Genomic DNA, 27959 nt, shown 5'->3' with positions numbered 1-27959 from the left:
TGTGCATGGAGAAAACGTTTTAGATTTTTGAGTTCAGCAAGTGTTGTCTTTGTTTTTGTTCACATTTGTGTAAAAGCAGAGGGGAAAAAAGCCAAAGATCAAATTTCACAATCTAGAAACATTTATTTACATCACGTGGATCACTTCAACGGATTAAAAACCTCCACCGGCTCACACCAGTTACAGCGCTGATCACAGATCAGTTTAGTCTCTTCCAGGAAAAGTCCAAAGTTGCTGATGGCTTTCGTTTCTTTTGTCCCCGACATGAAAACACACACTTATTCCATCTTGTATCGATCGACGATGACCAGCGAGCCAAAAGAAACCGCCGCTGTGCAAGAGTTTCGAAGGGGAACAAGGAACCGTTTGTGTTCTCCCTGGGAGAAGCTGCATGTCTTTGATCAGCGCTGCATTTCAGAGAACCTCGGGAATAGTGGGGTCATAAACTTGTAGTGTTTTTCCTTTTTTTTTTTCTTTTCCTTTTTTTTAAATTTTTTATTTTTTAAGAAACTTCTGACCTGGCAACCAAAACATCACAGTCTTGCTAATGAGGTCATTGGAGATCAATGCTTCCTCTTGAATTCTTAACAACAGCAGGGACAAGCAGGAAGTTGAGGCGGTGGAATGGAACACCAGGAGCAGATGATTTCATGATCACATCTAGAGTATTGCAACTGTCAGGGGAACCGCTCTGGTTCCCTGGGGAACACCGTTGAAAGTGCTTTCTGGGATAATCTGCAAAGTACTCCAATGAGCCTCTCGCTTACACAAAGCTCAATTGTGATGGACACTTGGAACCAAAATACAAGAAGTAGAAATGAAAGTACTGTATAGGAAACACTGATTTTCGCACACACTTATAAAGATTCAGCTCAGAGTATATACTTGATTTAATACGTTCTCATGTCTGTACAGGTCCTCGACTGTTTCAAATAGCAGGGCAACAAGACACAAATGGGGATTCAGAAGCACAGCAAATGTAAGCTGCTGGCCAAGGAGGAAGTCAGGATAGAAAATGTAAAGCATGGCGCTGGGGAAAATCCATTCATACACTTTGAAATATTCCTATTGGACACGAAGACCGCAGCGGAGCCACACGTTTGTAAGATTGTCTCCCATGACCTCATTTTGAATCACTTCAAGTGCTTTATAAAGACAACTGAAGTGCTTCTTTCTGCGGTTTGATCCAATGAGCCACCTGCCGATTCCGCTTTCATCAGGAGGCGTATGAATGAACCTGTAACAGTTGGACTGTTTTTCTACCACAACAGAGCACAATCACGTGATGGTCAGCTGAAAGCGGGGCCCTCTCGAGGTACACGGGCCACGCCTGATCTGTCATTAAGTACACCAAACCAGAACCCAGGAGTCTCAACAACATTCATCTGCGGTCTTTGTACGGAGACTAAAGAGTAGAGTAGCAGTTTGCATCTTTTCTCAAAGAGTCAACTGAAGTACTTCCTGAATTACAAGTAAGGACAAAACCCCCCACCCCCCCAACCCATTCCCCCCCCCAAAACAAGCTGGACTCGTGCCAACTCAAAAGTGAGCGACGAGCCCCTAACTTCAGGTCTTTGAGTAAAAAATAAATACAACACGTCAATATGCAAGGATTAAAATCAAAACTAAATGCTACAAGTTATTTGTGTGTGTACTGAAAGTCACTCTTGCAGCTCAAGTTGAGTCGTTTGCGGCACCGGTTGCATATAACTTGCCAGACCATAGAAAAGCATAGTACTGAATCCCTGAATGGTGTTTTGGGACAGTTTCACTGAGGCGGTTTGAAGTCACTGAATAGGCAGACGCTGAAGTACCGTTGAAAAGAAGACGACACATCGCAGATCATTTTGCTTTCGAAGGGGGGAGCGACTCGGTTTGAAATTGTCAAGACTTGACAACCGTTTCCAATTTGGTTTACTTGCCACACTTCCTACAACCTGAAATCCCTGTGAGTGAGGTAGTGCCAAGCTTTCAGAGGGCAATAAACAACGAGCCAATCAAGGAGCAGCAACAGCAGCAGAAGAAGAAGAAGAAGAAGAAGAAGAAGAAGAAGAAGAAGAAGAAGAGGGAAGCTGCACTGATGCAAAGATCATGCTACAGTAACAAAGTACATTGATGGCTTAGACTTCCTTCGGGTTTACCGTGCTGCTGAAACGTGCATACGTTTTTATTTCCAACTTGGGGTCTGCTTGACTTCACTAGTTTTGAATTATGGCGGGAAAAAAAAAAAAAAATCTCTGCTCATTTTTAGTCATTTTCCAAACGGCAACAGTGTCTGCCTTCGACCCCCTCAATTCATCTGCCGATTTGAAACCTCATCATGTGAAACAAGCCCAAAGCTCGAGGAGAGACTGCAGTTTAACCGGCACCAGTGTTTGATGTCCATCGGAGCAAATAAAAAGAAAGTTGGGGGGTTAAAAAAGAAAAAGCCGCTGTTGCTCCTACAACAGCGACAGATACATCCGTTTGGCCTGACATCTACAAGAGGAACTATGGTGGAAGAAATGGCACCAGGATGAAAGATGCGCTCCCTGTCTCCTCTCGTCTGACGGCGGCACAGACGCGACCGTGACGTGTTTGTTTGGTTTGGGGGCGGCGACTTGCGCTAAGAAAAGAGGAAACAGCAACATGACTGGCAGTTTTGTTTGGTGGGAACCCAACCTGGATTGTTACTACTCGGGAGACTTGATTTGACTATGAAAGGCGCAGCATTAAAAGTCACAACCAGTGCGGAAGCGAGACCCGGTACAACGCCTCGGTCAGCCAGCTCACACCGTAACCTGAATTGAACAAAGACCGGCAGTCTTGTGACTTTACTGTCCAGCATTAGTGTCGAGATGAGGTGAGAAGAAGCACAAAAAGTCACGACCTGACAAATTCTGGTCTGAGAAGAGCGACAGTGAGGAGGATGGCTAGCAAAGATTCCTGAGGCGTATAAAACAGAGAGCGAAAACCCTTAATAGTAGTCAAATGAGATGTGTGCAATCAAACAAAAAGAATTGAGCTGGCTCTGCTGAATACATTTCCAAAAAAAAAAAAAAAAACCGGGCTGGTACCTTTGGAACCTTCCTCAAAACCGCACTTCAAACCTGAAACCTCGGAAACAAACAAGGGGTGATTTACTCATTCAGGCTATTTAAAAAAAAAAAAAAAATAGACACCACTAACAATTTCACAATTGAAAAGGAAAATAAATCTGACAGTGCGCCAAGATTTTGACGGCCACTTTTTGTTGGGGGCGGTGCTAAACGAATCAACTGTAAGAAAACCTAATCAGAACTAACGAAAAAAAAATTAACGGACAAGCAACGGAGCGGAAACACTCGCTGATGTGCGGCCACGTCTACGGACTACATTACCCATGAGCACCGGCAAGGCTTATATCGATTGCAATGGAGCTTGTGAAAAGGGCGAGTGAGCACTAACTGTGAACAGTGAGAGGGACTAATCATATGTGTCCATCTGAACTGAGGTATACCTGGTTGAAGGAGGTCTATGGTTTTTATCATCGTAATGCTTGAAAAATGGATCACCCGGGCCCATTCCACCCCACCCCACCCCACTTAAAATAAGATGGATTAACAAGTTGACTGGGTTCATCATACACTATGTACAGCAGCATTACACTAGAAACATTCAAAAGCCGTTGCTTATTGGCAGAATGTTAGTCAATACTTCAAAAACAAACAAACAAAAAAAAAACACGCACAAGAAAACAGCAAAGGTATCAAGAGCCACATGCCCATAATCATCTTTTTTTTTTCTTTTTTTAAGAGTTTGGTGAAATTCTGCAAATTTGCAATGTCTTTTCTCACTGGAGAAGATCCACTTGACCCTCTGACTTGTTGTATATAAAAACATGATCCAATTGTTTGTTGAGTCTCATGCCGTTTCGGCACCGCCACTCGCTCGCTCCGTCATAAATAGCCTGAATGGTTCAAAGTCGACATGAGGTGAAGATCATTTGATGTGGTGAGGTGGGCACATGGTATGTCCTGAGCGCGAGTAGCGGCCGGTGACTTTACAAAAACGACGACCAAACCAGAATGAGAAAAGAAAGCGCAGCCAACCAACCAGGGTCGGCAGCTCGTCCCGCACATCTGACGCGCGTCTGGTGGCGCCTTGGCTGATCATAAGCTGGATTCCTTGGGCGGGAGGTCCACGTTGGTCACCATGGTGACAACGGTGACTATCTCCTCGGGCCCGATAATTGGAGCCTGTCGCTGCATTTGGCCGATGCGCTCCTCTACGCAGCCGGCAGACAGTCGGGCCTCGGCTTCGTGGTCCCAGCAGTCTTCAATAGTTTCACAAAGCATGGCTAGACCCTGAGGGATGCCAGAAGATCGACAGGATCGTCACAGCCAGAAACATGTGGCATCCACACGGTTCACAACAAGCGAAGGTTTTGCAGCTGTTGGGACGAGCCTAAAATGTACTTTATTGTTTACAGGGTGACATCAATTTGACCTTATGCAAACTTTTGAAAGCACATGACCAACTGTTCAGTGTTTCAACAAGAAGCTGAAAGTTAAAAAAAAAAAAAAAAAACTTCCATGCATTTCTGACTTTCAGCGGCCAAACCAAATTAATCAGTCTAAAACAACCTTTTATCAGCTGAAAAAAAACAAAAAAAAACATCTCCATGCCTAAGGGTTGCATGCCGTAAGCAGACGAGGAGAAGCCTATCCAGGCTTTTATCTCCAGTAGACTTAATTATTGCAATGGTCTAATGATTGGACTCTTTCAAAAAGCATTTAAAACGCTGCAGCTCATTTTGAATGCCGCAGCTCAGGTTCTGACCATAACAAAGAGATCAGAACATATTAGTCCAGACCTTCAATTCAAAGTTCAAAAGCGAGTCATGGCTTTACGGTAGCCTGGAAACGAGAGGTGGGCTTCGTTAGAGTGTGTGTGGAACAACTTCTTTCCTACCTCAGTCTGGTTCCTACCTTTGATTATATTGGTGCTTGCAAAAGAATACAAATCCTGTTTCTGTTTTAATTCCTCATAAAAAAGAATTCAAGCTATAACTTTTTCTTCATCAAATTGAAACTCGCAGTGCCGACTTGCGTGGACTAAATGGGTGTCAACAATGGTGAAATCCCAGCATTGTGAGGCTCATGGCTTACAGCGACATATTGTGTGGGGAAAATAAACTCTAAACTAATTCATTGTAGGAACAATGAACTTTCTTTTTGTTTTTCTTATGAACACAGCGACAGGTGAAATATTCTTTAAATTAACTCCGTACACCGGCAAAGTTAAAATCAGAACACCCAAGAAGGTCGTGATCAGTCTAAAGTTCTTTTTTTTTTTAAATGTTGTACTTTTAATTATGTGAAGTGCATTGAGTTACCTTGTGGATATAAATAAAGCCGCCTTGCCTTGCCGAATCTTATGCATGATGGAACCATCAAACGGTGCCGTTTGCAGTCCATGTATTTATATGTGCTTTTATTTTATGCTGCGGAATGCTGTCAGGTCGGCATTGCAAATGAAAATGTGCCTTCGCAGGATAAAAAGAAAAAAGTAAATATAGATAGTTACAGGCCGAAGGATTAACTGCTCTTCGATGGGACGGCAGAAGGCGCAATTAATAATACGTGTTGCCGTCCCTGATACGGAATAATAGCTTTGTGTTCAATTAAACAGGCCCAGATTTCACAATAGTAACGTTTCAGAAATTTGTTAGCAAAGTGAGACGAGATTATTTCATTACATCTACTTTTTGTTTGGCTCTGAATGTAAAAAAAAAAAAACAAAAAAAAAAACCCACTAGATTGAACCAAAAAATGTTGGGAAATACAGCTCTAACATTAGAGGCCATTTTACATTCACATCGTCAGGTTGTGGAAATTATTTGTCAGATGGGGCGGCACGGCTCAAGTGGTAGAATCACCCAACCTAAAAGGTCGCGAGTTTGATCCTGAGCCTCGTGACAATTTCAAAGACACTGAACCCCAAGTTGTTCCTGATGCTGCGTCATCTGTCGGCGAATGAGGACTGTGTTCAAGTCAAGCCTTGAAAAATTGTCACGTGTGGACGCCCGTCATTTATGTGTCGTCTGGCTCTCATGACGTCAAAATGTGAACATGACGACAAAGACGACGTGATGAAGAAAGCTGTCAATTTGAATTCTAACTGATCGAACTACCGTATTTTCCAGACTACAAGTCACTCCGGAAAAGAAGTTGAAAAAATGCATCATGAGGTAGGAAAAAAACATATGTAAGTCACTCTAGAGTATAAGTCGCATTTTTCCTGGGTAATTTATTTTTCTAAATACTAGATCAAAAACCGACATTTCATCTTGGAGGGCAATTTTTAACAAAAGAAAATAAAACGGGCTGAATAGGTGTAAGATACGCTAACACAATGAAGGTTATTTAGCTACATGCAAATTCCTTTATAGGAGCGCGGAGACGTACCGTGATTGATCCGCAGCACATTGTTTAAGCAACGGTTGGTGAAGCTTTCAGTTTTTGTTTTGTTTTCTTCATTGCAGTAAAAGCCTTTCCACTAGTCCTTAGCAAGTTTTTCATTCACTTCAAACTGTCTCTCTGACTTATTACAGTTTTCAGATGCAAATTTCAGTAATCTGCAGAATATCATTCTCTTCAGGGACATTTGTCCAGTCGTTCTCAGTTGTCTTTGTTAAGGAGTCGGAGAAATTGGTGCAAAAGACGTGAGTGCCCTCTAGTGGCTGTAAGTGAAATTACTTTTTTTTTTTTTTTTTAACCTATGACTGACTTCATAGTAGAAGTACCAACCAACCTATGAAAAAGTTGTGCAATTAATCATCCGGAAAATACGCTAATCGATCTATTCATGAATCAAACATTTGGGAATTTTTCCGTTCCGTTCCTTGTTTGAGTACAGCAAGTTGTGAAAAAAAAATATTGAACCACTGAACAGTGGAACATGCATTTATAAGTCGAGGGTCGAAGGTAAAATTGAGATCACCTGAATTGTCGTGCATTTTAGATTCATCCACACATTTTACGCAAAATCTAGATTTCCCATACTTTTCTTGAGCAGTATATGTTAAAAATATAACCACAAAAACAACTAAACAGCGAACGCACCGTGTGTTTCTGCCAGCAGTCTCGAAGGCAGGGTCGCAGCTTCTTGTGCACAACCACCTCCTGCATGTCCTCCAGAGACGGATGCTGACCCACCTCCTCCTCGAACGGCAGCATGTACTCGTCGACTGGGCCTGGTGGCACGCAATTTCCTGATTAAAGCCGGCATTATCATCCTGTCACATGACCCAGCGACGGCCAATCAGCGAAACGGCTCACCATCGGCAGCGGTGCATCGCGCCGCCAGTTCCCACAGGACAAGGCCGAAGGCGTACATGTCGATGCGCAGAAAGGAGTCGCGCTGGAAGTTAATGGCTCCTTCGAGGACCTCGGGAGCCATGTAACGCCGCGTTCCAACCTTTACGTCCAAAGCAAACACACTTAGAAGGTCAAAGGCACATTGCACATGGCACAAGGCTCTGAGCATACCTGGCCATGTGTGTCCCCCGCCGATTTTCCAGCTTCGAATTTAAGCGCAAGACCAAAGTCTGCGATGCAAGCTGTAAGGTTGTTCTTTAGGAGCACGTTCTTGCTCTTGATGTCCCTGAAACAGAAGAAAAGAGATTCAGGGTGATTTCAGCTTTTAACTTTCATCCAGGCTGTGTATGTCACTTTGTCATTTTTTCAAATGCTCCACTGATTCAGAGGTGCGGCTGGAGCACCTGTGAGCAATGGAGGGCTTGTGTCCGTCTTTGTGTCCGGGGATATCCTCGTGGAGGTAGGACAGACCACGGGCAGCCGTCTGCGTGATGTGGCACAGCTCATTCCAGGACACCACGTTGGCCTTAAGATAGTCTGTCAGGGAGCCCTGTCAGTGGGAGCCATCTGTCAGCTTGTGTATTCATATCCACCACATCACATCATATCATGTCATACTTTCAATGTTTATTATTTAAATTTTTCATACCTTCCAATTTATGAGCATCTTCAATTTTTGCAGCAATTTAAATTTCCACGGAGAGATCCTAAATCAAAATTGTTGGCCAAGTTTCTGTCAGATAGGCCTGTCACAATCGGTTTTGGAGGAAAATATATTCGATATATTCTCACTCTATAATAGATTTTGTCATGCCACTGATATAATGAGATTAGAGCATAATAATTCAAGTAAACCCTCTCTAAGCGCGATTAACATTTGAAAAAATATCAAACAGTAGCTCTAAAATGCAGAACAATAAATTTCTTGGATGAATGAAAAATATCAATTTGGAACAATTTATTATGTAGAATAGTAACGTGTATTATGTTCGGCATAAAAATTTACATTTGTGCACTGAATCAGGGATTGCTCTCCACAATTCTAATTAAGAGTCATGTTTGAAATACAGCTCTTCCAAATTCAGCAGCCCAAAGTCTTTTAAACGTTCACCTTTTCGCATGCACGTTCCTGCCCAAAACGAACAATGGTCATGTCCACAAAATCTTTTTGGATTGTGTTGTTAAGACCTTAAATGGTGAGCTTATGTCTCGGAGGATTGCTGACAGTGTTTATCTGGAACTGTTTTGATGACATTAGCGCCACAAAGTCCACCGTGTTTTTCAATTTGGGAGACAGGCCAAAGCTTTCCATTTTTCGGGAAGTACGGTGTTCGCGAGACAAGAGGGGGTCGGCACTAATGTTATCGGTCTTATCAGAGAAGGAGGCAGACACAAATACATTGGCCTTTCTGTCACTGTCACAGCTTCTAGTGAGAGAAAACATTTCTGTTATTGTTTGAGAGTAGAAAGGGGAAAAACAGCACCAAGTGAAATGCTTCACAATCAGTCTACGACTGAGTCTGAGTGGTTCTGACAGGACTTACGTCAAGGTCCTAAAGCTGTTTGAAGATGATAAAATGGCAATATACGTTGCAGTGACCTCAAAATCAAATAAATGTGTCTAAAATGTTAATTTTTCTGTTAGGTTTTTTTTTTTTACAGCTAAAGACACCAAAAGTCATCTCTTCATGTTCTGTTTACCCACTTGTTCGCATTTCATTTGGAAAAGTCATGCGACACGAAGCAAAGAAAAAATAATGATAAACATTAAATGGGGTCTAAATGACACCAAAAACAAAACGGCAGTTAAACACACCGATGCATGAATGAATTTGTTCTGCTCGTTGGCTGCTGATGTTTCTACACGAGTCACCACTAGAGGGCAAGCAGCCTCTGTGGACATTCCACTGATCCCTTTGGCCTGTTTTGGGCAAAATATATTTTCTATTTTTTATTTTTTTTGATAAGACAGTATTGTAAGAAGATGACCTGAGATCCCTGAACAAAATCAGCTGCCTTCACGTGCACTGGCCAGAAAAAAAACCAAACGAAAGGCACCTTTGCAGTTACATTACATGTGGCTTTGTCGGTGAGCTGTTACATGTTCTATTCGACCCTTCCACCCAGAACCTACTAAAGCATAAATCATCTCTCAGGAGTCATGAACAATCGCAGCTCCAGCTGTGCTAAACCAACTGAAGGCCGATGAACATTTCACCATTTTCAAGGCCGCTCTCTGCAATTGTTGTGTACATCTGAGTTATGAATCCTCTCAAGACCCCCGCTGAGAAAACAATTACAGGGGCTGATTTACGAGCCACTTAACTGTGATGTACTCCGTCTAGTGCAACCTTGCCAAAAAGTCCTTCAACACAAATGTTTTTTCCAAGCAATTTCGACTCCAAGTACAAAGACAAGTGCACTACACAGTGAGCCTATAATTTTTCAAATCAAGAAGGTGGCATAGGTACAATGATTGAAAGTCTTGGGGGGGGGGGGTGGCTTTAAAGTACTGAATAATTATAATGCTCTAGATAAATAAAGCATTTAAAAAAATAAATAAATACACAGCGTGATTAGGGATGATAAATTAATGTCCCAATCAGTAAAATACGTTGGATTCCAGATTATAAGAAATTAGTATAGAGGTGCTGCATTAATATGCTCGCAATAAAATATCTATATACTATAAGTCACCAGTCACATGACTTGACTCAAGTCACATGACATGAACGGGAAAAGAGAGTTCTGCAGGCAGCCAACCTTGTCATGGTAGGTGGTGATGAGCCACAGCTCCAAGTCCAGGTTATTGTTCCTCTTCTCCACGCCGATGAAGTGGAGGATATTTTCATGCTTCATGCCACTCACGCTGTAAATCTCGTACTCGTTCTGCCAAGACAGCTTGTCCTGCAAAATGCAAGATAAGGCGGTTATTCAAGTCACAAAACTGATGGTGGAATGGTTGCCACATTCAGGGAGTTCTCAATGTTGGAACATTTTCACAGGAATTCATTGGAATCCAAATTTGAAAATAGAAGGTTGAGTTCGGAAATATAGATGGGGAGACCTATTTTAGAATAATACTGACTTTGAAAAAAAAGCATCAGGGAAGATGCTATTTAGTTAGCTTGTTGAATGGGACTTTTTGCGTAGTTTGGGACTGTGGTAAATTTTTGTTCATTTTCAAACAGGTTGGGAAATTTATGTAACTCAACAATCAATGAAAGACTGACCAAAAAGGAAAAATATGTATAATTTGATTAAGTTCTATAAATAAATAAATCCGATGAAAAGTTGAACTATACTTTCCCATGGGACTTTGACCAGATTTTTTTTATTTTGCAACCGTTGTGAGGAAATGTTCACTTTGCTTTATAACGGAACAGTGCAAAGTTTCTGTGCTCTTGTTGACATTTAATGGTCCCCCACCGACGCGGAAATCCATCAAGAGATACACACCTGAATCGGGAAGATCTTGACGGCCACGTATTCACTCAGAAGCTGGGCCTTCCATACGCAGCCAAAACGGCCCCTGGCCTTCAATTCAATCAGCTGCAGCGGTTTATGTCCCAGCATAGGCGATGGCGGCGAAGGGCCGGGATCCTGCGGGAGAGGGCAAAGCATTAAAATTGTATTGGATTACAGCGAAATAGAGTTGGCATGTCATTGCTTTTGTCCTTGCAAGCATGTTCCGCATTCCTGGGAGGTCATTGTGCAGTAACACTTGGCTCCACCAGAGGCGATAATGAGCAACAGCCGTGATACTTGGGAGTCAAAAACAAATGAAGATTTTTGTGTGTAAGACTGGAACCACCTTCATGCGCCATGGGACTAATTCATGAAACCTCCGAGTACCTAACAAGACCTCAAGCTCAACAAGCAAAGTATTAACTCTGTATCTATTTGTGTTTCTTTGGACTGACCTTGACACGGGAGGCCAAGCAGGCGTAGTGGTGAGCTCAAAAGTTGAATAGTATTGTTACTTGTTACCGCAGTTAATGTTCAAAAATGTTTTTACAATTGTGTGACAAGTGAGAATGTTAAAAAGTTGTGCGAGGCATTACACTCCATATAACATTGGTCAAATATTAAAAGTGTGTAAATGACACGAAAGAACTTTGAAATGTTACTTTACCAGCAGAAGTAGTTAATAATAGTTTTATGATTATTTCCTTTCCAACAAAACTATGTGACGGGACCAGTCCCGTTTGTTTACACTCTTTGTAGTAAAGACTTCCAGGCTAAATCTGCACGGCATGCTTTGTTTTTTTTTCAATGCAACTTTTACTTGATCTTTTGAAGACAAATATGAATTCCCCGTGCTACAATTAGACAGGTAAATGTCTATTGTCCAGGAAATGAGGCATACACGATTAAAAAAAAGAAGTAGAAATGTCCAACCTATGCGAGGGTGTTCCTGTTAATCACATAAAAAACTTCAGCCAAAGCAAAAGACACCAAGTGTTCCAAATGAAAAACAGGTTCAACTCAGCAAGTGATCTGGATTAAGCCGATCACTTTCACATGTGACTTTACGCAGAGGGCAGGTTTGTTGGGACACAGAGGGAGAAACATTGAGTGAGGGGAGGATAACAACAAGGCATGCACTGGTCACAGCCCAAAAGACGCTGGCTCATGACTGACGGACTGGGATGGCGACTGATGTATTGCTGGAAACGTTCCGGACCTCAGCAGTAATGGTGTGAGCCAAATGAAAGAAGGGAATCTTTCTGGCACACCGGCAGTGTTCCTGTTTATACTTGAACAGAGGGGCTTGCGCGATAAGCAAGGGCAAGTTTCAAAAGCCTGAGGCCAACCGGATCCGCTCTACCATTGTGTTCGTGCAGTGGAAGTGCAAGATTGTCAATCCAAGGCTGCTTGAGCGGGCGGTGAGGGGCGAGGCTCAGCAAACCAAAATCACCTCCAGACAAAACGCTGCGGATATCTTGCATACATTAAGTCTGGAAAAACTAAGACACAAAATACAAAAAAAAAACAAAAAACATTCATTTGATAATATATATTCCGGAAATTCTGCCGTGAAACAAAAACAACAATCGGGCCAATTCACAAATGGAGTTGCTGTGTTTAACCTTTCAAAATATTTTTGTCTGAAACGTGCTGCTAAGGCCCATCGTTTACACAGCAATATTGTTTTGCCATAAAAACGTGTCTTAAAGTCCTCTGTGCGCATTGTAGAACACAAGGCCGCTGTTACGTTGTTACGTCGCTCAAGATTACTGAGCTGGATAACACATTTCAACGGAAATATAAGTAGGATAAAAAAAAAGGCTTTTGCACGAGACAGTTCAGTAGGGGTCTGGCATGTTATGACTGTTCAGGGTTGTAAACTCAGCATAAGTGGGGAACCGTTTCAATAACGTCTGAAGGTAAAGAAACAAAAAAAAAAAACAGCCGCTATCAACCGTGTCTTTGTGTGAGCGTTTGTGAAAATGCTCCCTGAAATTCTGAATCCATATTAGACAAAACTGTAGCGCAAGGCTACCTATTTTGTTCTGCCTGCACCATATCTATGTTAACAAAAGCTGAATATCTATTGTGCTCGAGGAAGTCCAGCCAGGAATTAAAAAAAAGGATCAGAGAGAGACTTCTGAACCTTTCAAGATTCAATCGTGACGACGTTCTGTTTCCAGTTAAAAACCCAACGGCACCTCTATTATTGAGTTGGAATGTTCTAAAAAGAAAGACCGTCTCTGCAGAGGGTCAAACAAGGTGTCAATCAGCAGTCACTGAATCTGCTGCCCACTCTGAGAGCGCCACTGCAGCCAGTCGAGGTGCAAAATGCTCGGTCGGCGCACAATCGGACATCTCACGTGCACTCATCGAGTCAGACTGGTATTTCCTTCATGTGGCACTTATACACGCTTGGTCCGCACAAAAAGTTAAGGGGTATTTAGCTTCCAGGGGAAATTTTGTTATGGGTCAAAAAGCTGTTGTGAATTGACCAATGAGCTTTTTGTTGGAGAACGAAAAAAAAAATACAAAAGCATTGAACGGCCGCCGGACATGTGCATTCAAAAGTTTACAGAAGGTGAAATTTTATTGTTTTAGGTTCATCCTGAAGTTTAAAATAGCAAATTTGTTTTCTCAACATGGGAAAGGCAGCGAACTGGCCATCAGTGGAGCGGATTTTATTTATTATTTTACATAACATGTTATGACATCACACATGGACGTTCACATGAAAAGAAGGGGGCGGGGCATTGGGGTTGTGGGGCAGGGCTGCATTGTGGAGCCGGAGTCCACCATGCACAATATTGTTTCAGCAGGAAACACAAAAGACATTCACGCGTGCAATAGACCCAGGCAGCAAAATATAAATATATATTTGAAAACAAAAAAAAAAACATCAACAGACAGAAATGTGCTGAATGAACAAGATGCTGTGGCAAAGTGAAGAGAATAAGAAAATGACAGCCGGGACTGAAGTGGAGAATTCATACTGAACCCAAAGGAGGGGAAAAATTAATGATGTTTCAACTACAATTGAACTGCTCTTACCTCCACCATAATGTGAAAGGGGTGCTTTATGAAAAAGAACATAAGAAGCAAACAGAGAAATTAGTGGTATTTTATGTCCGTTAGAGGATGGAAAGAGATTGAAGGTAGCGGATGATGGACGGACTTCTTCCTGCCTCTCACACCAACTTTGCCATGTCTGCAACATTTATGGTATACTTAACAGGAAACCAAAGGCAAGATTAGCATGACAGCAATGCTAGATGACATCGTCAAAATGTTAGGCAGAAAAAAAAAAGCATGCAGCCGTGATTAGGTCAAGACACAAGAAAGCAATGAGAATCTCAGAATCGCTGACGTCGGTCATCTGGAGCTTTTCGGTTTTGAGCAGATTGCGCCGATGATACGCCAAAATCTGGAACGAAGCTTCACACTTGACTTCAGGAATGTTTGCAGTGTTTGTCTCGCAAACAAAATGAGAGGAAACCAAGCACCATGATCTTTTAAGACCGAAGAAAGAAAGTTATCAACGATATGCAAAATTCCTGCCAACTGGCACCCACACAAGAATCGTGGTCGTTCTAAGAAAAGGAATAGAGAATCGAAAACAGCTAATGTTGAAAACAGGGCGCACATTCATGGCGAAGTGCTGAAAGTCTCTCGGCTGTAAAAATCTGTATGTTGAGACGATCCATTCCAGTTTGCCACACATGCGTGCGAAAAACGGAGGCCTGATGGCAAGTATGCGGTCCATGAAGAAACGACTATTCTGCTTTGTGCATTTCAAACCGGATGGGCTTGTTTTTGGCAACAGCTTTTTCCCTTCAAGTATTCCATGATCACACAATCTGGAGACTGACAGTTTGTTCTCAGCTGTTTTTCCACACTTTGCTTTTTAATTGGTCAATCCAATCTTGAGCGAATCCACAACACAAAGGTGGCAATGATGCACAAACGGAGAAGATGTGGATGCTACTCGCTACAAGTGAACTGGTCTAAGAAATAGCTTGACACTAGATGGGTTAATAATTTGCACTGCACAAATAACATCACATTCAAGTGTGTGGTGCGGGTTAAGCAGAAGTATAGATATGCGGACACAAATATCTCATTTACTAAGTTGTGACAGAGGAGCTTTTGGCCCGACGTCAGCGATTATTTCGAATTATTTGGACAAAGGAGGTTTGGCGATCAGTCAGAGGCAGGAAACGTGAACCCCAATATTTGATCAACGGAAGTCTTCAAGATGCCAGAGGAATTCCTATCGGTTTAATGATGTAGTTGGGTTTTCTTGAGTGCATATTAATATATTGACATCAACTGGTAGCCACGCATCACTTTCCTTTCGCTTTTCATTATAGACGTAGTTAAAGGCAAAGAAAACGAACTGCAGTTGACACCACAGCTGTCCATTAATTCAGGGAAAAGGAAACAAAAACAGTTGAACAAAACGATCCAAAACGTTGAGTATCGCTGCCATACTGTTATGAAGCCTATAGATTAGCGTAGCGGCTATTTTGCTGAGCTAGCAAAACTTGTTCCATAAAGTGATGATGAAGACGCTGATGAATTATTCACAGGCAGTAATTATGGCTCGTTTTGACAAACTGTTTTAAATGTGTTGACACGTTGAACGGCAGGAAAAAGGGTCCTCAATTAGTTCAATGTCTTTGGACGAGCATTAAAGAGCAACTTAAAGGGATATGGTTGAGCATTAAATGGAGGGATCAATAACGCTTTCATGACTTTGTGTTAAGTATGGAACGACTCTTAATTTAATGTATTTTTAATAGTGCCCGGGGCTCTACCAATGATTTTTTATTTTCACAAAATTGAACGGAAAGTTTTCAAAACCTTTGCGATGAGTGACATCTTGAATATGTTGTATCTATCTATGTATCTATCTATCAGTCCATGTTGTCTGATTTTGAGAATCTGCTGATAGTACTGATACAGAAATAGTCCATCAAATTGTCCCAACCTTTTTTCATTCTGACAAAGGAATCCCAACGTGATACCTTATACATGGCTAAAATATTTTTTTTTGCAGTAGCTAGCAGGAAACACATACAATCTTATTATATTAGATGATTATATGTGGTAAAGGACAAACTAACAACGATCTAATTTAAAAAAAACAAACTTCTACTTAGTGCCGTAACAAAATTAGTATCGTACATGGTCATTGAATTCATTCATTCACACAGTGATGGGCGAGGCCGCATTTGATAGAGCTAAAAAGAAATAAAGAAATAAATATCAAGCAAACATGTTGTTTTTTGCACTTGTGGTTGTGGTTTTCTGCGCTGTGGTTTTCACGCCGCCACACAGACCCAAAGCGTGACAAAGTGAAGTAGAACACAAAGCTTTTCCTGCTCTATTTTGGCAATGTATATTTAGCTAGGGATTATTTTGTCATAAATAAATCTGACACTGTACACCTCATACCGATACTCTTAAAATAATGTGATCGGTATCCAATATATAAAATTGTATTTTTAAGTGCAGAAAAGTAGCTTTAAAAGTTGGTCATCTCCTCTCCTGCTGCCGCCTTAAAGTCGAATCAATCTCTAAAAACAAGCTCTTGAAGACAGAATAACTACGCCAACGGTATTTGTTTCAGTGGCTTTCCAAGAGTTAAGTAGGTGAAGTTCTAGTAAAGCGTACAAGATGACTACGACATCAATTACTGTGAACTCATTTTCCTCTTTTAGGTTTCGTTCACACTGCAGCCCAATTCCGATTTTTTCTTTTGCCCAAATGCGACATGCATCTGATTTTTTTATTCATGCAGTGTGAACAGTACAATTCAGATTTTCCTAAATCCGACCTGGACCTCTTTCGTATGTGGATATAAATCAGATATGTACAACGAATGCGATGAGTCTGCATAATGAACGCTCAGCCATACATATCCGAACAAATGATGTTACGTGATCTTTAGTAGACAGGTCCATGAAATGAAGAGATCGAAAAGTGGCGCCTCATTGCGCCAAAATATTTCTACCTCCTACCGCGGCGCTCCTATCCTTTTCTTGAAATCCTGTTCTCTTATTTCAAGTATTTTCTTGTCAAATCTTTCCGGATAACGTATTATGTATTTATTTTCCATACCGTGCTCGTATTTGTGGTCTACTACGCTTTAGCCCCGTGTAGATTCAAGCACTAAACTGAGAGAACTGCACGTCTCTCTTCTCTCCCTCTCCCACACGATCCACCCACCACCGCTACTCTCCAAGGCAGTGCTGTGAGCGCTTCTGTGTTTAGTTTTGTTTGCCTATATAAAGCATCATCAATAATGCAGAGGCCCCTCGACTTCTCTTCCATACAATGACGGCGCTGCGTGCTTTTTCTTGTCCCCTGCTGCTGGCCCAGCAAGATGCGCTTCAACCACTTTTCATTCAAAACACAGCAGGCAGCTCCGCCATGGAGGCTAACCGAGATCAAAGTGAGGATGAGCGATGAAGATGACGCGAGCCAAGGCTGATGAAGCCCAGTGTGCGTGTGCACGATCTTCTTGTTTCCTTACATGTGTCGGGACGAGGGCTGCCGGATACGCCAACTTGTGGTGTCGCCACATCCAGAAGGAGAAGAGGACGACAGCGGCCAATCCGATGATGGGAACGAGGGAGTAAAGCAGAGTGCTGAAGAGCTGAGGCTTCTGGGAAAAGGGGTTGGATGTGGCTGCAAGGAAAGGAATAACAAACATTTTATTGGACAATCAGCCTGGAAGGACAATGTACCACATCTTCTGTGATTGTGAGCCAAATAAACATATTTATTGCGCAAAGTGCACACCGCCCTCCAAATTTATTAGAACAGTGAGGGCGAATTGCGTTACTTGAGCGGTAGACAAAAACATTTGGAGATCAAAAAGTCAGTTCTCATGACATCTGCGCCTGATCACTTATAAGAATGCATATTTAGTTATTCAGCGAACGCTGAAATTTTAGGCAAATTTCATGCGGACAAACAGCAAGTCACCCATTGATATCACCAAACCTCTGCCATTTTCCATTCTAATGTTTTTCTCGACTTTAACCGCAACTTCTTTGCATAACAGGTAAAATGCATACTCTATATGGTTCAGATCTGGAGAGCAAAGCTCCGTCCCAGGTGAACTCCTTTGGTGTTTTTGGAATTGTCTTTCTGGGTCATAGCTCCACTAGTAAGCATATCGCATTCAGTTTAGTTTGCAGCACAGAATTTTTTTCTGCATTTCTGAGTTCATCTTTCCGTTGCCCAAAATGAGTTACATCATCACGCCCCAGAGGAAGCAATGTAAGGGCAAGCCCTGGCAATACAGACACTGAGCGTGACAGATGTTTCCGATTATCAGCAGATCTTTTCTTTCTCCAAACTTTCCATCACTTAATTAAAAGTTCATCTTTGTCTCATCAATTCACGAAGCTCGTCTTGGAGCTTGCCATCCCGTTTTTTTTTTTTTGCTGATGGGTCATCATCTGCTGTGGCCTGTGCACTTTTGTTCATGAAGTCTTCTGCAAACCATTGATTGTGAAGCCATCCTGCCCGTCCTCTGGCGCTTGTTGCAATTGTTTTGGGGGCTTCTTTACAGCTCTCGCAATGGGAAAAAAACAACAAACAAATAAATAAATCATAATAAAATAAATCGAAATCAAAAGTGTCACTGTTACTCTTCATCCAATTGTTCAGAATGATTTTCACTTTGTCAGCTGTTTTGCAGTTTTTAAACCTTTGCTAGATCTCCAGTTTTAATGTTGGTTGGACAACCAAACCAAAACCTGAACGTGTGGCCATTCAGTGCCCAGTCGTGTTTGAATAATCAACGTCATAGGGCACATCTGGGAATCAAAACACACATTTCAATGGTTTTGCAAGCATTGCAAACGGGTGGATGAAAAAATATAAAAAAGAGCTATCATTGAAGTTGTGAATCAGATCTACAACAAAATCAAATGAAAATCAACACTGAAACGTCTCACACGTCAGATTCAAATGAGCAGTCGACAGAAACAATGAAAGGATTGTCCTCGCTGTTCCAAAACCTTTGAAGGGGGAATTTAAATGCATGCACACACATGCACGCAGCAGGACGAGCAAATCCATCTTGTGACATCACTTAATCCTCTCGCCAAAAATAACAGAGCTCTGAACTGTGTCTGACCCCTGCAGGAGCAGGGTGGTGCCTGCTGGTCGTGCCCGTCCTTCCGTCACATGTTGTCAGCCACATCGGACTTTCGGCGTCATTGTTAAGACACTTTGACCGCCATCGTCATTGCAGGGGGTGCACAACGCACATGGAGGGGGCTCGAATAAACAGAGTGCAGCAGTGGTTCTCAAACTTTTGACACGGCGCACCACCTCAAAAAATGACATTATAAGGGTCGCCAATACTGTGCCCACTGACATCTGGACGCAATGAGTCACCCACCGAGGATACACGGCACGCACACGCACACCCAACCTGGATGCAGACGTTCCTGATACCATTTTTAATGACAGCCGCCATCTGGCACAAGAGAAATAGTGTTTGCCCCATACTCTGTGGATTTTTAAGGGATCATATTTGATAATGGGTTCTTACGGTTTTGAGTAGGGCTACACGATTATGGCCAAAATGATACATTTACGGAAAACAGCTGTCATGTTCCGGCACTAATTTTCACCCAATTTATAAGATTATCAGTGCAAAATGAAACTTTAAAAATTATGGATTATTACTTGACAGGACTTATCAGTCCACTGAGCGACTTCTGGCTCCCACTACATGGTGCAACTTAAATGTAGCCATAACCATGTTTGTTTGCCACCTGGCAGGTGGCGGACAACTGGTTAAGAAAGTGTGCAGAGTAACTAGTCAAATGCCACGGATCAGGAAATTTCTAATGAACACGATCATGTATGACGGAGTGAAGTTTACATAAACTGAAGCAGACACGTGAATAAGTGCGGTGCTCCTTAGCGTGTGGGGACAGGAAACGGTGAGTTTACATTTGCAGCGGGACAGGTTTGCACAAGAATGGTGCAGTCAAAACATTGTTGTTTTTTTTTTAAAGGTTAAAAACAGATGACAACATTTTGTCAGCTGACGGCAAAATATGCTCTGCAAACTGGATAAACATTTTTTAGGTATCAAATGACGGGGGCCACCCACAAATTGCAAACATCCATGCTCTCAAGGTGAACGTGTTTATGTATTTCACAATATCTTTTGGATTTTGAAGTTGATTGGATCGTACTGAATGTCCGATCAAACAGATGATAAATTGTGCACAACGACAAAATAAATTAATGATTACTTTGCGAATCTCTGAAATTTCTAGAAATCAACCCAGCCGCTAATCACACGCATTTCACAAAAGTCAAAAGTGTATATAAAATAAAGGCGAGCCTTTGGTAATGTTTGCTGAGTGCAAATAAAACGCTGAATTCATGACTTTCTAAACATTCAAGAGCATTCAACTTTGTTTAAATATAAGTATCAACGATTCCTGACTAAGTAAATGACCATTATTGACATGACATTGTGTGCGTGCGTGTGCATGTTGACAGTACATACTGTAGGCTGTTGACTGGTGCGTGTCGCTTTGCGGGGTTGTATCAGGTGCGTAGAGGAAGCGCTCGTTGCACATGTTGCCTTCACAGCAGCAGAAGAAAACGTCGGGGTTCTCCTTCCTCTCCACGCACTCATTGCTGCAGAAAACAAAGACAAATTAAAACAGATACAGTACACAAGTCGATACCAAAAAAATCCTGTTACTCAAAACAACATTTCTTTGTTTTTGTTATGTTTTTTTACAATTGGGTTAACTGTAGTTTGTGTAAACCAGAAGGAAAGAAATACAAAAGATCCTAACCAAATATGACACCATTACTATTAAAACAAACAAAAAAAAAGGATCTGTTTTCAGAATTACCAGTTAATTATTTTTCAAAGAAAATATTTGATCAAATGTCAACTCCAGCCACTCAGCGTGTTCTAATGGTGTGCACATATAAATGAGTGCAGATAGACTCAGCCGTGCCACAGGACGAAATTGTACAACAGCAATGATTACCGCACTGCAAACAGCACGGTCAGATAAAGCTTGAAGTTTTCATCGTGCCACTGCGCGGCCAGACCTAGCATCCTAGCAAAGTCAACATTGCGAACATCTTGTGTCCTGATTTCCACCGATCAGTGTACGCAAAAGTGCGTCGCCTCGTAATTTGGTGGTAAACTTTCAAAGTACAGCCGAGAAATAACGGCGGTCGCGAAGTACAAGCCGCCGCGCCAACTGTGATGATTAGCAGACATAAGTCAGTATCGTCAATGATGGTTCGGCATCAAGTGGCCTTCATTTCCATGATGAGATCACAGATCACTTTAGCCTTCAGTTCATCTCTGGCAGCGATGGAAAATAGCCTCCGGGGTTTTAGTGGCTGGAATTTCAAAAACGTAAACTTTCACAACACCGTCGAAAAAATGACAAACTTTTAAGCTGCTGTTAAAATTTGTTGCGTTGAAGGGCGTCAATTTCATTCCCCCCCTGATGGAGTGTTTGTAGAGCATTTGGTGCAAATGGCATGCAAAATGACTTCCTCAAAAACAGCGAGGAAATCCCACAAAAATCAATGTTTAATGTGAGCTCAATGCACGTTTACGCACTGGATTTGCTCACCGACAAGTCCCACACGGCCCACGCTATGTTATGAGCGACGCTGAGCGAGCTCGGAGGTGGACAGTCGACGACGGGCCTATTCGATAGTAAGGAGCACGTCTTCAATATTGGATTTGTTTCTTTAATCTGAGCAAATGTTTTTTTTTCTTTAAGTAATGATGCTTATTAATATGATGACGTAATTCCTCATATATGCACGATAATTACTGGGCCGATTATCTTTAATTATTGTGTACCTCTGATAAGGACAAAGCCAATTTCGGAAGGCGTTTTGGTGGGCTCAGTAAAAAAAACAAAAAAAACAAAAAAAACAATCAGCATAATTGTGGAGGGGCTGAATTGTACAGGATGTCACGTAGGCTGCAGCATGGCATGAATTCCCGAAAATGGGTCCGCCCTTTGACGTGCCAACACATTTCCGTTCCTCGATACAATACAGAACACTCCTAAAATCTAAAATTCTTACTCTGCCTTTCACACTCTCATAGCCATCAGATAAGATGGAGGAAGTGGCAGCCGCCCTCAACTTGCAGTGGACTCTCCAGGGAGGCAAGGCGGCGCCGTCTCAGCTAGCGTTCCAAATCTATATTGACCGCAAATTCGCTAGCCACCAGGAAACACAAAGTGATGTCGGACTCAAGAACAAACGACTGGATTTCATAGCTATTAACATCAGTTACTCTCTCGGCTGAGCCCATGACTCGAAAAGAACGTCACAGCATTCTGTGCCATTTCAAACTTCACAGAGGTGGGAAAAAAATGGAGAGAATTACAGTATAACCGTTGTTTTCATGCGCTGGTCTTTTCATGTCAGAGCAAATGAATCGAAAATTGACTGAAGTACATCTGCTTTCTTTTCATTTCCCGGAGCATACCTGTCATAGCAGTTGATGTCGTCCAACCAGCAGCCCTGCTTGACTATCTCCACGGTGCCAGAAATATTCTTCCACGTGGCGAAGCAGTGCCGCCTCTTGTCCTTATCGCCATAGCACGGTTCAATGCCGCTGCGGTTGGTACGTTCCTTTTCCCAGCTTGAGTTGTAGTAGCTGCACTCCTGCGTCTCCGAACGTCCCAGGATTGCGCCTGGCAAAAATCAAGGCCACAAAAGTGCAAATCTCATCAATCTGATTTTCACAAATCAAATTTGCTTTTCACATTCCTTGCATGGGCAAAGGACGTCAAAATGAGATCAAGTCATGCCGTTTTATTATTTCATGCGCATTTTAAAGTTTATGAAAGGAAAATGCCCGTTTTAAACGGTCGTGTGAACCTCTGACCAAATCTGTGTTTGCACGCATCAAAGCAGACAAACTTGACTACAAACTAACAAAATTATTCTATTTGCATTTGGGGGAAACGATAGAGCGAATGAAAAAAAATGCTCGCATTTTGTTTGTCCTTGACAATTAAAATAATGATACTGGTTGACAAATATGTAAAATATATCACAGAAATTTAATAGATGAATGCATATCACTTAGTGTTTCCAAATATCTATATATATTTTGCTAGAAAATGTACATTGGCAAAAATGTATAATAATAACAATAATATTCTACAAAAAAAGTTCAAAAAACATTTGTGTAAAGACATTTCAACAAAGTTTTGATTTCCTTTCTGATTTTGACGCCAATATTTTCCTTTTTACGGAAAATGAATATCAGCTCCAAATATCAGTTATCAGCCTCCTTGGCTACTAATCATCGATTAAAAAACAAAACAAACAAAAAAAAAAGATCAGCCTACCTCTAATTCTGACTGGTTTATTATGATCTAATTACAAGATGGCAAAAATATGTTCGCACATTCCCGCACAGTAATTCTTCTTCAATGCCTGGTTGGTTAATTTAACCCAGGCCATGTGCCAATTAGAAAAAGGTATTTCACCTCAACACAAGGAAGTTCACAAGAGCTGAGGATCCCACAACTACATTACTAAAGTAAACTACTTGATTACTCCTGAAAATCTTCCAAAAAATTTAAAGCTTTATTAATACTAAGGAAAATCGAAAAGGGGGAGAAATGTGTGCTGTGTCCATTTTTTTTTTTTGTTTCTATTTTGGGGGGTTGCTAATGCTTTGGGTTCAAACTAGTTAAAATTAATCAGAAAAAAATAATTCAAAAATATTTTTACCTTTAATTTTTCTGTCTCATAAATTTAAATTGTAATTTTCTATTTTCTATGAAGACCACCCGTTGAGGCTGATCGAGCTTATGGAATAAAATGTTGCAAAAATAAATGAAAAAAATAATTAGATAAAAATGTAATAAAAACATTTTTGGTCTTCTGCCCCCAGCACAGTGTAGCAAAGGTGGTTAGGCAGTGGCGGCAGCAGGGCCGACATAAGGCAAGGAAATCAATCCTCGAGCCACGAAGAGCAGCTCAGAGTCGTCTAAAGCAGATCATGTCTGGCCTGATTGAGCAAGGACATACGATAGGACGTCCAGCCATGAATGAGAAAACTCAAGTCAATGAGAAAGGTCCAAGTTGGAGAAGCCGCACAAGGAAAGGAGAAAAGAAGCTGCATCGCGCCAATTCATCTCCAAGTGTGATTAAGCAAATGGCAGCTTGTGTGAGCAGGGATGGTGCAAACGGTGAAAGGTCAGCTGCAGCATCGTGAGTAATTCAGACCAAGTGACTAAACTGCTTTGGAGATGCTTCGTTTCATGTCTTGCCTTGAAAAAGAAGCCATTCTTTGTTCTGCATCAATAGCAATAGTCATGCACAATCCCGAAATAAAAAGGTGCAATTGCTCAAAAGCCTGGAGTCAAATTGACCAACAGGCACCATTCATTCCTCCAAATATGAGATTTAATGAGGTGAACTGTGACCTACTTTAGCTGCAACTTTGAATCAGGGAACAATTAAACAGCAAACCCACTTCTTAACTCACAGGAGGCTGCTGAAAAAGATGCCGCCGCTAGTGAGCGTGCAATATATTGGACGGACTTTATTTAACTCAAACTCGTATAAACACTCGAATATTTACAGAGCTTTGAAAGCCAAATTTACTCCAATTGAAGTGTTGTTTACATGAGGGGTCCCCAACCATCGGGTCATGGCCTAAATCTGAACCCTTTCCTGCTTTCACTTTTCCATCTCTCTTTTTCTTGCACCAGAAAGCTTATAAAATAAAACAGCCGAAATGCAACTTTGAAAGGGGGGAAATCAAAACTATTTAGAATTCACACGGATCAATAGAATATGATGGACTGTTTACTGTTCATCCTCAAGACTGTGAAAATAGATAAATATTAAGGATGCGTATCGCTTCAATAAAATTTCATTGGCACTCAATGCATGGATTTCCATGTCTCATTTTGAAGTTGAATGATTCGATTCGATTTGATTCAGCGGAATTACGATTCAATAGTCGATGGCTCAGTCGGACAGAGTGTACAGTCGACCGCCATTATCCGCGGGGGGGATAGGGAACGGGCCGACCCGCGCAAAAATCCAGGTAGAACTGGCGAAATGAAATGAAATGAATTGAAGGGGAACAATGAGAAATCTTTATAACCACAAAAAAACATTTCATTTTAAATATTGGGAAAGAAAAATTCTGAACTTGTCAGTCCTGTAAATGTGGCATTCCCTTCAAAGATTCAACTCATCTCATAAAAGACAATTTAATACGCACCAAGATATTTTAAAGTGGAACGATTCCATTGGACTCACATCTTTTGAATCAATTTTTCTGGTTCATTTTTTTTGTCACACTCCTGATAACTACTGTAGTATATTCTTAAATCTGTCTTTGTTAGATCACAACAATTTAAAAAGAACACAAAAAAAACACACAATAGTAATATTAAAGTCAGCCTAAAAAAAAATGGTCAATATTTTGAGCATGACATGGGATGGGAATCTCTTGCCACTACATGATTCAATTGGCTTCCAGAGGCCTCAGATCCAGTTTTATATGGCTCTTGAACCGAAGGACATTTTCATAGAAATGTCTTTTTTTTCTGCCTTACTATATGACTACTAATGACTTTTGAAACCGTATTTGTAATAAGCCTTTAAATAAATGACAGTCTTACTTAATTCCTTCATCTTTTATTGAAACCAAATGGATGTGCTGTATGAATTACAATTTATTTTAAAAAAGGCCTTTCGTGTTGTCAAATTATCAGCAAAAAGAAAAACAGAATAAAATCGCTCTGTCAGGCATATAGGAATTGAGTTATCAAATAGGCAGGAATGTTGGTAGCAACTCACTTAAAATGCACTCTCAGCATCAATATAAACATGGAATTACAGAAATTGCACTTTATGTGCATTAGAACGGCTGTGATACATGAAAATATTTTTGGTAGACTTTCCAATGATCTGATTGGCTGTATTGGATCGGTCAATATTTTGCATTCTAAGCACAATCTGTGATTGGACGCAATGTCCCCGCAAAATAAGAAATCATAGCTGCAGTGTTTCCCACAGAATTCCATATATAGTCCAGAATTAAACCGTTTTAAAGTTGAAATGATCTTTGTGAAACAAAGATATCCGATATGCAACTGTCCCTTAATATGACGACCTCGCTTCATAACATTCTCGCTGCCTTCAAAGATATAAAGCAGATGCCAAAGTCTCATCACGACAGTACAACATCCCATTTCACCTCATTCTGCCATGCAGGAGTTACAACTCAAAAATCCACAAGATCCTCATCAAAATAATTCACATATTTAATTTTTTTTTTTTTTTTTATTGGAAGTTTTAAAAGCAGCCACATTGTTACAAAAAAATCCAGTTGTGCTCATTTGTGAATGGAAAAGAAAATCACTGTTTTTCCTCTCATTGCATTGTATAAATTGCTAAATATTAGCAAAAATGCTTGACAATACTTGATGATCATGCTCAGTAAACAATACACAAGTGCATTAAAAATATTACAACTTGCAAAGGAAATTAGCCGAGGGCTATTGTCATTCGTCGCACCACTACCGGTTCCCGTTTTTTGGTTTTTTGTTTTGTATTAGTTATGAGTTGTACTAGACTGACATTTATTAAAATTTCGCCCAAGTTTTTTGCCTTACCTTCCTATGGGGCCTCTCCCATAGTGAGGTGAAAAAGTAAACAGGCAACTTACTGCTGATTGGCTGCTACAAGGAGCCAATCAGATGGTGCTGTGGGCGGGCCAATCTGCTTCTGCAGGCAGGGCCACCAGCACAAAAGAGAGAAAGAGAGAGAGAGAGAGAGAGAGAGAGAGAGAGAGAGAGAGAGAGAGAGAGAGAGAGAGAGAGAGAGAGAGAGAGAGAGAGAGAGAGAGAGAGAGAAGTGTGCTACAGCAAGCCAAAATAAACCAGCATTTAATTTATCGGCCTTGAAAGTTAAAAAAAAGGCAGGTGCCAATAATCGGCAAAATGCCAAATATCGGCCCCGATAATCGGCCCGGCTGATAATCGGTCTATCACTGCGTTACAGTAACCACACCGATGGCTGATATCAGATGGTGTTGTAACACGGCAGCAGTGAGTGGCTGGGTGGGCTTGCCGGTTACAAAGGCTGCACTCTTTCCACGGCCATGGGGAGAGGGGGCATTAAAAAGCACCATACTCAGCGACTGAATTCAATCCCTTTAATCCCCCGCTGGTATGCTGCAGCGACAAATGCCCGTTGCTCTCAGCTTCAATAAGCGCTGATGGGGAGGACACCGGACAGGTCATGGGAGCGCCTACGTCCCTTAACGTGAACGGCAGCAGTTTGGTGAGGGAGCACGTATCCCCGTGTCACTTGTGCGTCATGAACTGCAAATAGCCGCCACATTCCAAACATTTTTCTCAAGATGAGCCTTTCAAAATGCCTTGTTATGTTTACGAGTGCTGGCGAAGGACCTGCATCGCCGCCCCCCCTGTTTAAATTGTTTGGATTCATTTGAAGGGTGTGTTAAGTGCCACTCGGGCTTAAAGCTGAAGTGTGTATTGAATTTGCTGTAATGTTGCTGTATCATCCGCCTGCAGGCAGCACAGGCCATTTGTCTTCATCGGACAGCCAATGAGTGAAGAGGGGAGCAGGTGGGAGGGAGGCACAACACGGAAGCCATCAAACACACTATTTATACCCGTGTGCGTGCATTTGAGATGATGTGGGTTCAGCTTGAAAACTACTCACAATGATGCGACTATTTTTGTTTTCACCCAATATCAATATCTTTTTTTTCATATTTGTTTTTCTCAATAAAATAGGATTTTAACTGCTGCCACGTTTGATTTTCATGGCTGATCATATTGCATGCACTTTTTTGGCAATAAAGAGGCAGAGAATAAACTAGATGATTACTCTTAACCTAAATTAGTGTACCATAAAGAGCAATACAACTCTCTCGGACATTCAAGTTGCTTAGCATTTTGGAAATCAGATATAAATATAGTACCCAACCCAAAATAAAGAAATAAATAAATCATTCAATCGTCATTTAACAGTACGCAGTCTTTGAGTTCATGGTAATTTCTTACAGTTTGCAACTTAAAAATATGAATGAGGGGGGTAATT

The 27959-nt window shown here is 41.4% G+C and overlaps 1 protein-coding gene across 2 annotated transcripts in view; it reads right to left on the bottom strand.

Annotated features, from left to right (window-relative positions):
• Positions 1-1517: 1517 nt before the first annotated feature.
• The window catches only part of LOC148339394 (activin receptor type-2A-like), a 34644-nt gene continuing 8202 nt past the window's right edge, over positions 1518-27959 (bottom strand). The window contains exons 2-12 of one of the 2 annotated variants that reach the window (XM_088289711.1): positions 22339-22546; positions 20362-20495; positions 17350-17504; positions 13863-13886; positions 10800-10943; positions 10104-10247; positions 7745-7890; positions 7512-7626; positions 7302-7440; positions 7086-7216; positions 1518-4325 (exon numbers count right to left, since the gene is read on the bottom strand). In XM_088289711.1, coding sequence (XP_088145837.1) covers positions 4131-4325; positions 7086-7216; positions 7302-7440; positions 7512-7626; positions 7745-7890; positions 10104-10247; positions 10800-10943; positions 13863-13886; positions 17350-17504; positions 20362-20495; positions 22339-22546 — 1535 coding nt within the window. In that variant the 3' untranslated portion in view covers positions 1518-4130. The remainder of the gene's footprint in view (positions 4326-7085; positions 7217-7301; positions 7441-7511; positions 7627-7744; positions 7891-10103; positions 10248-10799; positions 10944-13862; positions 13887-17349; positions 17505-20361; positions 20496-22338; positions 22547-27959) is intronic. The other variant, XM_088289712.1, reaches the window with a different exon arrangement.

Source organism: Idiotropiscis lumnitzeri, chromosome 3 (genome assembly GCF_059441095.1).
Source record: "Idiotropiscis lumnitzeri isolate Australia: NSW breed Sydney's pygmy pipehorse chromosome 3, RoL_Ilum_1.0, whole genome shotgun sequence".
In the NCBI taxonomy this organism is placed as follows: Eukaryota; Metazoa; Chordata; class Actinopteri; order Syngnathiformes; family Syngnathidae; genus Idiotropiscis; species Idiotropiscis lumnitzeri.
Note: the sequence above shows the minus strand (reverse complement) of the source record. Positions and strands in the feature narration are given on the sequence as shown.